This window comes from Quercus lobata, chromosome 4 (assembly GCF_001633185.2).
Source record: "Quercus lobata isolate SW786 chromosome 4, ValleyOak3.0 Primary Assembly, whole genome shotgun sequence".
NCBI lineage: Eukaryota > Viridiplantae > Streptophyta > Magnoliopsida > Fagales > Fagaceae > Quercus > Quercus lobata.
In genome coordinates, this window is record NC_044907.1 from 53,549,926 (window position 1) to 53,561,564 (window position 11,639).

The 11,639-nt window shown below is 35.4% G+C and overlaps 1 protein-coding gene across 3 annotated transcripts; it reads right to left on the reverse strand.

Moving 5' to 3' along the window:
• Positions 1-1,712: 1,712 nt before the first annotated feature.
• On the reverse strand, positions 1,713-9,720 carry LOC115983179 (putative disease resistance protein RGA3). 3 transcript variants are annotated; one of them, XM_031105820.1, is made up of 7 exons: positions 9,520-9,720; positions 4,874-8,336; positions 4,108-4,179; positions 3,464-3,522; positions 3,377-3,430; positions 2,383-3,292; positions 1,714-2,141 (listed from the first exon to the last, which is right to left on the reverse strand). In XM_031105820.1, the coding sequence occupies exons 1-7, from the start codon at positions 9,538-9,540 to the stop codon at positions 2,125-2,127; spliced, it is 4,596 nt and encodes a 1,531-aa protein (XP_030961680.1). In that variant the 5' UTR covers positions 9,541-9,720; the 3' UTR covers positions 1,714-2,124. The 3 variants fall into 3 exon arrangements, with proteins under 3 accessions (XP_030961679.1, XP_030961681.1, XP_030961680.1); XM_031105819.1 differs by having other exon boundaries at positions 1,713-2,141; positions 3,377-3,522; XM_031105821.1 differs by lacking the exon at positions 4,108-4,179 and having other exon boundaries at positions 1,713-2,141; positions 3,377-3,522.
• Positions 9,721-11,639: the final 1,919 nt, after the last annotated feature.

Genomic DNA, 11,639 nt, shown 5'->3' on the forward strand with positions numbered 1-11,639 from the left:
ATGCTTAAAGCAATTACCCAAGCATCTAAAAACATTATATAACAAAGACATAACAATTCACTACTAATTTGTTAAACAAAATATTTACAAACAGTGAAAGTAAACTGCATAAAGACCATTGTCTTCAACTACACTAACTGTTTTTCATTAGCTTGTCTAGACTATTTTGTTGTTTTTCAAATAAATTAAAATCTAAAAACAACACAAAATTTGACATATTATAATATGATTTTCCTCAAATAAGATCAACAACAAAAACCATTCATTAAAAAAATGAAACAAACACCATTCATTAAAAGTATTCAATATTGTAAAGAAAATAATAAAAAAAATTACCTGCATCAAGGATCACATATGAATTAGTCAACAATATTCAGCAATCTAAGGTAACGATGCAAGCAAAATAAATTTTTTTTTAACAAAACAATGAAAAAAAAAATTGAGAGAGAGAGAGAGAGAGAGATAATCTTTTTTGTATGGGAAATATATGCAAAGAATAGGAAAGAATGACAAAGTTATAGTAAGAGGTTGGGAATAAGAAGAGTAAATAAAGGAAGATAAATGGGCAAAATAATATATAAAGTTAAAACCACCCAGTAATCAAAAAAAAAAAAAAAAAAAAAAAAAAGAAGAAGTTAAAACCACCCAAGGGCCAAAATAATATTTAAAATTAAAACTGCCCAAGAGGAATATATATAAATAACATTTTTGTTTTGATTTTCCATTGATTTATTATTTAGTTATAACATCAAAATTAAAGTAGATAAATATGTAAAGTTAAAACTGCCTAAAATGAATTTGTAAAGTCAATATTCTTTTATATTTAATATTATAAAAAATTAAAGGTAAAAATAAATATGAAAAAAGACTAATGATGTAGTCAATGACGTGAAAGTAGCTTAATAGAAATCATAGTAATAATAAATGTTACGCTTTAACTATATTTCAATTGTTTGAGAGTTGAAGCTATACGTGTCATTTCAATTATCAAGCTTCCCCGTATAGCTTGAGGTGGCTTCTGAGAGTTTTGGGGGTGGTCGATAGTAATTCGGCTTATTGCAATTTATGACTTAGAGCATCTCCAATAGGAGAACTAAACAAAATATCCTCTTTATTGTAAAGAGGGAACCCACAAAGCATCAATCCAACCGTCTCTCTAAACCTAAATTTTTTTTTTTGCTCATGTACCGTAACTCTCCAGCCCTGAGATGGCCTACTGTAGATTAGCAACTGAATATCTTCTATTAAAAAATTCCAGCCACTCATTTTAATATCAGCTTCAAATAATCATTATTTCTTGTTTCAATTTCCAAATCTTATCTACAGAGCTGAGCTTTAGCCATAACGAGGAATAATTACCGAAGTGCATACTAACAAGATTTGTTACTGAGGGTGAACTAAAAGTAGGCTGCCATATTAAATGGCAACAAAGTTTATGCAACTTTGAAAGTAACAATGATAATGGATAACTAAGAACTAAGAAGCAAATTCTGAAAAAAAATAGAGAGAAGCAATTCGTAAACCAGTGTATGACACCCAAAAAAAAAAAAAAAAAAAAAAAAAAAAAAAAAAAAAAAAAAAAAAAAAAAGGTTTTTAAGGAATTCTCTCAAGTTGGCTTCAGCAAACCTTATTTTAAAAATTAAAACAGAAAATATATAGTATTTAACACATAATTTGATGACAGCAATACGATCTTTTTTCTTTTTCTTTTGGAATGAGCTAGATTTTATTCAACAAACAGACAACATTACAAATAATAGGCAGCAAGCTGCAAACTGTACCGTCATCAAAACAAACATTCCCAGTCAGCTGCAGAACAGATTTAAAATTAAATTAAAAAAAAAAAAAAAAGCAATACCAATATTCAATCAAAAACAGAAAAAGGAATTCTCCAAAGGCTACACAGAATCCTATTTTGGATAGAATTCCTTATATTTCCGCACAAGAACAACCTGTATCAGATGTCCTGCACAACAACTTAAACAATTTCAGCATGTAATCCTCTGTAATTCCTTCTAAGCTGCTGCTACTTAATTTTTTTTCATCATGAATAGCGTAATGTTCAATGTGCAAAACTTCATTCATAACTCTATGTTCTGTTGGACCTGCACTATGATATGCTCCTAGGAGATGGTCATTCCTGCAACAAATGAAAGCAATCACCAATGAATTACTGGGCATTCTTGTTAATATTAAAAAAGAAACCCCTATGATTTTCTCAATTTTTCTTTTTTCTTCTTCATTGATTTTCACTGAAACTGCAGGTTCACATGTAGAGAAACTAATAGAAGTTCATTTAAGTATTCAGAAGAGTTTATAGTTCACATATAAGAATTTGTTGAGTTGATGAAATAGTAATTGGAAAAACAGAAAGTACTAACCTCCACTGCACGTAAGCGTCTCAAACTGTTTGTTGTAGTCTGACCACTTTTCTTCAATCTCTCTCTTGATCCTCTCAGCTTCCCTCTTCTCCTCCTCTGCCGTAGCTGCCACATCCATCTTTTCCTTCAGCTTCTTTCCATCGGTGTAGATCATTTTCTTCTCTTGCTTTCCCTTTCCTCTCTGTTTAGTCAAATAATCTATTTTTTGTTTTAGCTCATTTATCTGTCCTTCAGCTCCAGAGATACTATTTCCATCTGTTGACATTGTTTGCTTGTCATGCATGTGTTGTTCGGCCAGAGGGAAGGTGTCTACTTTCTTCTGTAGCTCATTGATCTGTGCTTCAGCCTCAATTATACTCTTTTGAATTGTTGCCTGAACTGAATTGAGCTCCAAGAACTTTTGTTTATTTGCATCCAGTTGAAATGCTATCTCAGCCATAGGCTTGATCAGATTGGTGCACCTTTCAATGGTGTCATTGGCTTGGCAGTATCGACTTTTCAGAACTTTGAAGTCCTTGGAGAGTTGAAGCACTAGGAATTTCATTCCAACTGAGACGCCATCATTTTCATCCAAGTCACACAACAATTCTAATTCTGAATCTAAAGAAATGGAACGACTGGGATGACATGCAGAAGAGAAGTCAGTTGCTAATACATTTTTTACTATGCCCAATGCCTTGTCTATGACAGATTGACCTGGCCTGGTTTTCTGGGACTGCACATCAGTTATGACACTGCTGGATGGAGACAGAGAAGTTTCAGATTTGGCTCCCAAGGAAATGTAAAAGTACTCCATATCATCGTCCTCATTGTCAATAGACACAGTAGAACCCTCTTCATGCCCAACCCTGTCAATAGACTCAGAAGAGCCCTGACCTGATTCTTGTTTGGTGATTTCATTGGAAGAATCCTTCATTATAGATACAACACAATGAGCAATGACAGTTAGAAGCAAAAGGAATTTTAAGATGATTAGATTGAGAAAAATGGAAACCTTTGGGGAACTTGATTTGCATTGAGTTAATGGAAAGGATAGTTTGGATCTGTTCTCTTCCCATTCTGTTTTTGGTTTTTTTAGTACCTCATCAACAGCTTTGTCTCCATCAACATCACTTTGATAGACTGCCGTGGCAATGGCCCCTATAAAAATTGTGAATCAGTACTGACTCAACCAAGATCATTATTTACAAAATGAGACTTTTTCCCCATACTAAGTTTTTTCAAGTGAAAGCCTCAAAAAGAATGTAAACAGTTTATGAAACAGGGCGGAAAAAGGTAAATGATACAAGAAGACTAAAAAAAAGTAAATTTCACATATCGGGAGTTAGATGTGGGAGAGGTACTCTCTCTCTCTCTTTCTCTCTATTGAGTGAGGTTTACACTACTCAAATGGTTGGGAGAGAGATTTGAACCAGTAACCTTCATTTCATGGTATGTGATCTGCAGTCAATTATGTTACCTCTTGGGATTGAGGCATACCAAATTAGATTTGTTAGACAAATTTAATTCTATCAGTCAGGTTAGAGGTTTTCAGTCAAAGAAGTTTTTTCAATAGTTGGTTCTTTCTCAAGGGAACACATGATTAAACTACACAATAGTATTGTGAAGCAAACCATTTTTTTCAGGATGGAACAAGATAAATGAGAGAGCAGCATATTATGGTGTCATTAGCTCATACACTTACACAAGGAAGAGTCAAGTAAAAGACAGAGCTATGCCTTTTACGTTTGTGACTTTGCTTTAAGAGAGATGAATTTGGTTGTTTTTTAATCGGTTGTGCATCAATTATTTCTATCCCTGAAACAAAATGAAATATATTAATAACTATAAGGAGCTTTCTTGTTAAACTTATAAAGAAAACATAAATTTACAGATTCTCAGATATATATATATATATATATATATATTGTTTCTTCAGTTGGGGATTAAACTGCACTGCAAGTTCACATCTAGAAAACTGATAAAAAAATTATAATTAAAAAAAGAAAAAAGAAAAAAAAAAAAGCCATCATAAATACTCAAAATGGTTAATATAGCATGTTTGCATGTGGGGGACAACACAAAAAAAAAAAAAAAATAAATGAAGCAGAGAAACAATGCAATAAATGAATAAACCCAAATTAACTTTATACCAACTAAAGCATACACACTGACACACAAGGTGTGAATGTGAAGAGGTTGCAGCTTGAACCATTAAATCTTGGTTTCATGCAGGGAGAAGTTCATGAATCCATGTCAAGTTTACTGCAAAGTTTTCTGTAGCGATAAATATTTAAATTCCATTTTAATATTAATTTTAATTTTTCCAGGTCTGAAGAAACACAAATTCTACGCAAAAAAATTATAAGGAGCAAGCCTCATATAGAAAAATGTTAGTTATTTCAAGGACTTCATAGTTAGTTGGCATATTTGAATCTATTTTGTGTTAAATAGTTGACATTATATGATTCTAGTAATCAGTACAAAAATATATAGTATATGAAATACTAACCTCCAAGTGTTGGAAGAAGACGATACCAAGCTGGTTCTGATGGTTTCTTCTTGGGCAAAGATGATGTTGAAGAAACTTTAGAGAAATCAATCTCCAGGTCAAGAATGTGCAAAACCTTTGGCCTATCTGGACCTCCTCCACCACCTTTCTCCTTTTGACAACGCTCCGCCAATAGTGGACATCTTTGTATTTGCAGATGTTGAAGAGAGCTGGGAAGCCCATCCCCAGGCAAGGACTGGAGCATAGGGCAGTCCTCAATGTAAAGGTCCTTGAGTGAAGTGAGGCTCTTAAGTATCTCCTTTGGGCCTAGAAACTGCAGAAGGGGGCATGACGCAATACTCAAACACTCCAGATTAGCAGGTAACCTCTCAGTTAATTTCACAAGCATTGGACAGTTTCGGATGGAAAGAATTGTGAGAGATATCAAAGTTGGCAGTGACCCTTCTTCACTCTCTGACAAAGACATTAGATCTTTGCAATCAGAAATGTACAAAGCCTTGAGGCCAGGAAGTTGGAGCCATTTTGGAAGTGAGGTGAGGTTTGAGATGCTGGATATGACCAGTGAGTATAGAGAGCTGGTATTGGGTATTGCCCTCACTAATGTTCCATCGTGACATGCATCCAGTGCTAAATGCTGAAGACGTCGGGCAAAATGTGGATGTGGGAGACCAACTAATAACTCACACCCACTGATCTCCAACTTCTGGGGAGCAAAGTGTTGAGGCAGTGCCTGCAGCTTGGGACAGCTTATTACATTCAGTTCCAACAATTCAAACCAGGACCCTTGGTGCCAACTTGAACGTTGGCCTTGATCATTTACAGCCACCCACGTTGTCGGTACTTCACGCCAATCCTCCAGAATGAGATTGTCAATAAGTTTTAGAAACATCAAACTTGGGGCCATTGGAAGAGCCCTTAGAGATTTGCAGCATTTGATCTTCAAGGTTCTCAACTTTGGAAAGACGTTGGGTAGCTCCCTCAGTTTGGGGCAGTTGCTAAACTTTAGCCGTGAGAGTGAAGGGCATTTGACCTCTGGCCATTTCTCCAATTCCTGCATACCTTTGATGTAGAGCACTTGAAGATTGGGTAGCTCACCTAGAGTGAGGGTTCTGCATTTTGTGCACTCATTCAAGGTAACACTGACCAAATTTTGGAGCTGCCCTTCTCTCATCCAAGCTAGAAATTCATTCCCCCTGTAGTGACGAATTTGGAGCTCTTTGAGGTTTGAGTGAGGTTGTAGGCCTTCAAGTACACTCTTTTCAGTTGCTTCATCCTGTGTATTGACAACCCTGTCACTCCATTCAAACACCAATTTCCGAAGGTACTTTTTCTCATTCATCTTAGCCTCCCGTACATTAACCACATTTTCTAGCTTTGAGATATGTAATGTTCCTGAGAGGTATGCCATGTTCTTCAGTTCTTCAATTCCGTATCCAGTCTTGTTGCCAACCTGAAATGCATGCCAATCGTGCAGACTGGTTAAGTTCCCCACTTTTGGTGGCAGGATGGAGAACTTGACCCAGAATAAATCATCGAGCTCCAGATGTCGCAAATTAACCAAGTTCCCAAGGTCCTTGGGCAATTCGAAAAGCCAAGGGCAACCCAAGAGTTTCAACGTTTCCAAATTGTAGAGTTTGCAAATTGACTTGGGAAGAAGTTTGATTTCTGTTCTAGAGAGGTCAAGGTAGCGTAACAACTTCAACTCTTTAATTGAGCTAGGCAATTCCAAGATTATGCTTGAACTAAGATCTAAGGTCCGTATGTATTTCATCGTACGAAACACTTTCTCAAGGGCCTGACCAAAGTTTTTCAAGTAGTGACTGGGAAATAGAAGTGACCGCAGCTTACTAGCATTCCCAACAATCGTCAACATAGGCTGCTCAACATCTTTACCAAGCAAGCTCACATGACGAGATTGTTCAGAGAAACTGTAGGGCTCGTTATCATTAACAAGACCACAGTTGGGGCTTGAAATTGATAGTCCCAAGTCATGGATAAGATCATGCATGTTGAATATCTCCTTGACTTCAATGACTGAAACTTGAAAGAAGGACCTTATTAAGAGCTCATCAAAACATGCAATTCCAGTCTCCTCCTCCGTCTCTAGTCCTCGAGCTTGTATAAATCTCTGCGAAATCCAAAGCTTGACCAACTCTTCCTTGTGGAAAGCGTAGGCCTTTGGAAACAAGGAGCAGTAAGAAAAACAGCGCTTTAGATGAGAAGGTAGATGGTGATAGCTCAATTTCAAAATAGCCAAAATTTTGGGCTTGTCATTTCCAGGGTTCCGGTCCTCTATCTCCCATATTTCACTGCTTTGAATTTGCCGCCATTTGTCTACATCAACGCAACCACGCAAGAGACCTCCCATTGCCTTGACTGCCAATGGGAGACCTTTGCACTTCCTGACGATTTCTCTACCAATGTCTTCCAAATCTTTCAGCCTTTGGCTAGACAAACTATCACCCTTAAATGCAATTTTTGCAAACAAGGACCAGCATTCCTCTTCAGGCAGATAGCTCAAAAGATGGGGAGGTTGTGTGCCTATGATATCCTTAACCTTGGTAATCCGACTTGTGACCAAGACTCTGCTTCCCTTTGCCCCTTGTTTCAAGAGATCCCTTAGGGGCTCCCATTCTAGGTAATCCTCAGTCCAAACATCATCTAGAACAAGTAAGAAACGTTGTCCAACCATGTATTCTAGAAGCCGAGACTGTAGGTGGCTTGTGGAGCTGTCATCCAATTTCATCTTGGAATGAAATTGTATCATTTCTTTGAGAATCCTGGTGAGATCAAATTGGACTGTGACGCAGACCCACATTCTGGCTTCAAAATGGTCCTTTACCTTGTCGTCATTGAAGAGAAGCTGAGCAAGAGTTGTTTTACCCAAGCCCCCCATACCTATGATGGGAATCACGGAAACGTCTCCTTCTTTATCAAATTCATTCGATAGCAGCATATGTGTTATCCTCTCTTTATCATCCTCCCTGCCAATGACATCTGACTTGTCCACAAAATAGCCCGTGTAGCTTGGGCTCTCAGTCTCACCGCCATTAACTTTGATGTCGAGATGGAAAGCTTCTTTTTCTTTGGCAATCCTATCGAATCTTTCTGAAATCTTTTTGATATTTTGCGCTGCATCACGTTTGTATGAGATTTTGCTTTTACTCAGAGGAGGCTGGATTTTATGTTCCTTCCGCTTTTGTTTCCAACGATAGGCTTCTGTTGCAAAAGTATCCAATATGTCTTCGGCATCAGAAGCTGCCTCCTGGAGCTTTCTGAGCCAATCTTTCAAATGTGGATCATTGACTTGCTTGTTCTCTGCATCTTCAACCACACCTTGGATACTAGTCAGCTTACTTTCCAGGTTCTTTTCGTCTTCCTTGACACCATGGACCATAGAATACTCATCCTTTATCAAGGAGGTAGTAGTCTTCATGATGAAAGACAGAACTGGTTTTATCACCTGTGAAGTAGGGTCAGCCATGTATGGTTTGTTAATAGCTCAAAGTAAGAAGAAGAAGAACGCAAATATCTCTGTTGGGTCAGTATGAGAATTAAAGGATAAGCTTTTTCTTTTTTTCTTTTGTTTTTGTAAGTGAACCAAAAAAATCAAAGGATAACTGTCATTCTTTGTTCCAGGGTTCTCTATTTATATAGGCGTAGTGTCTCTAGAAGACTGGCTAAATGGAAGAGACTAGGAAATTGCATTAACTGGCTAAATGGAAGAGACTAGGAAATTGCATTAGAAAATTATTGAACTATCTTTTCAAGTTTCCCTGTCTCAGTAGTCTGAACCTCATGGGTAGTCCCAATTCAGTTACTTGTCCTCCAAGAAGTAACATACTGAAGAAGAAGGATTATCTAACGCGGTTACTTAACAACTTCCAATTTGAGCAGTATTTTGTGCCATCACATAGGATTCTTCGTAATTACTTGGCATGTGTGGGTGGAGGAAAAGATCCCCTCCAATCAAATAAATACCCGTGTCGTAAATCTTGCTAAAAATGAGAGAGAGAATTGGATGATTAATAAATGGAAGGGGATTTTATAATGACGAGAATAGTCAGCCCTGGATGCCCAAATTAGACCCAATAATAAGTCTAGTGTCACAACTCGTTCATGTGGTAAATTATGATCAGTAGAGGGGTGTTTCCTTATGAATCTATTATTACCTTTTTATAACCCACAACTTCTCACATGGCTAAGTTATGACACAAATTATGCCACAAGTTTGTGGGATTCAAAAAAAAATTAAAAAAAAAAAAGAAAGATGAAACTAGCTAATCAGTAAAAGAGTTGACATTAATTTAACACGCCCCCGCGGCGGGGTTATTGGATGGTGACTGGTGAGAAATTGTTGGTTCCAAATTCCATTCATTATTGAAGCTTGTGCAGAAAATGTTATCTGGGACAGAACACTTGATTAGGCTTCTACTGGTGAGAAAGGTCGTTTGTTCCATGAAACTCACCACAACGACTGAGCCATAACTTAAAGCGTAAGATTTTAATTTCTTTTTTATGTTTTTATAATTTTCTGAGCTAACAAAGTAAGCACTCCATTAATCCCCAATGTAATAAAAACGATAGGATCAGTAAACAAATAATAATAATGATAATAATAAGATTAGAGCTCAGAAAAGTATTACCTTTGAGGAGATGTACGACATTGGTGTATGTAGATCTAAACAAGGGAAGGAAAAATCCTTTGGAATGATTTGTGTGTGAATGGTTTGTGGAGGTCATGGTGAGTTTCACTGCGGCCATGGCAACGAGGCACGGGGGAGCTGCTGCCGATGGTTGGAGATTGGAGTGAGATGTCTTGGGAGTATAGTTGACACAGCCTTTGGAGTGGCATTTAGGTGTTTTTTGTTTTTTTAAATTATTTATTTTAACCTAGTTTTTATATGTAATTTTTTTAATGAAAAAAAAAAAGAATTACATATATATACTTATTTTTATGTGTAATTGAATAGCTGATACTTGAGAGCATTTTCATTCTCTTATGCTAAAAAATAAATAAATTATATATTTTACATTACCAAAAGCTATTTTATTTATTTTATATTACCACTTTAATAACACATCTTTGCATCTCATTCTATATTTTTCCTTTTACCACAATACATTTTTTTATATCTTATATATTAAAAGAAAATAGCAATACCCCAGCCAACAATGACTCATCGAGATTGAAATCATCCATCAAGCCTAAGTCCAACCCCACCATAACCAGCCAATCAAAAGGGGAGGTGTGTAGAGTGAATAAAATATGCATGTATGTTTTATACCTTGCGCTTCTATCATGTGACTCAAGATAAGTGTTACATGTACCATGTCAATCCAATCTTTAATATGAATGAATTCATTTTAGTCCAAAATCTTTGTTATTATTATTATTATTTATTATAAAATTTATAGTTACATTGAGGAGGGAGGATTTAAACCTTAAATGTCTTTATCGAAAATACTAAAATGTGTCAGTTGAGCTACAACCTACAAAACTCTTGACATTTTAGTCCAAAATCTTTAGAGGTCAAATATATTAGTTGAACGTTTATAAAATAAATTGTGATAATATGAAATCCCATTAAGCTAAATTATAATTTTTTTAAATTTAAGCTTAAAAGTCAAGGAATCTTTCATGGCCATTCCAAATTAGCATCTTGGGCAATTTCCAACTATGTCACTATTCTTTAAAGTTTGAAGGTCTTAATCTAAGGATACATATAATAAGAATGAACACGGTTCTTACGCAATAAACGCTATAGATTGTTTCTCTTGTAATGGCTAGGAGAGGGAGACACACAATGACAAATCCTCTAGCACAATCCAACTTAATTTTTGTTACAAAATTGATTGTAGTTAAAGTGGGTTTTTTTTTTTTTTTTGGGGTGAGAGCTAAAGTGGTTAATATGACTAATAGTCTTGATTTTACATTAGCTCTAAGAATATAATAATTTTCACCTTTTTTTTTACTGCTGATCCACTTTTGATGCTTATGCTTTTAACATCAAACCAAGATTATTGGCATAGGTGAGAATTTTTTTTTTTAATTTTTTTTATCTCTTATTCAACAATTAGAGATTTTATCACTTTATTTATTTTATTTATTTTACATTACCACTTTAATAACACGTCTTTGCATCTCATTCTATATTTTTCATTTTACCACAATAAAATTATTTATATTTTATATATTAAAAGAAAACAGTAGTACCCTAACCAACCATGACTCGTCGAGATCAAAATCATCCATCAAGCCTAAGCCCAAGCCCCACCGTAACCCGCCAATCAAAAGGGGAGGTGTGTAGAGTGAATAAAATATGCACGCATGTTTTATACCTTGCGCTGCTATCTTGTGACTCAAGATAAGTGTTACATGTACCATTTCAATCCAATCTTTAATATGAATGAATTCATTTTAGTCCAAAATCTTTGTTATTATTATTACTAGTCGCCAACCCGTGCTATGCACGGGAACCTACCTATTTATGTGGTAAACTAAATTGATTTTATAAAATTTTAAATTGATTAAGAAACTATATTATTGCATGAATTGCTCTTGTATAACTTCAATTTGTGTTACAATTTGATAAAGAAGTCATTGTTTGAACGTGCAATGACTTACGAAAAATATTAAAGAATAGTTCATGACTATAAACTTATAACTATTGAAAAGAATAAAAAGATTAAGAGCTTAAAAATTATAAAAATATATGTGTGTGTGATTACACAACAGAGAAATATAAGAGAAAAATTTGTTACA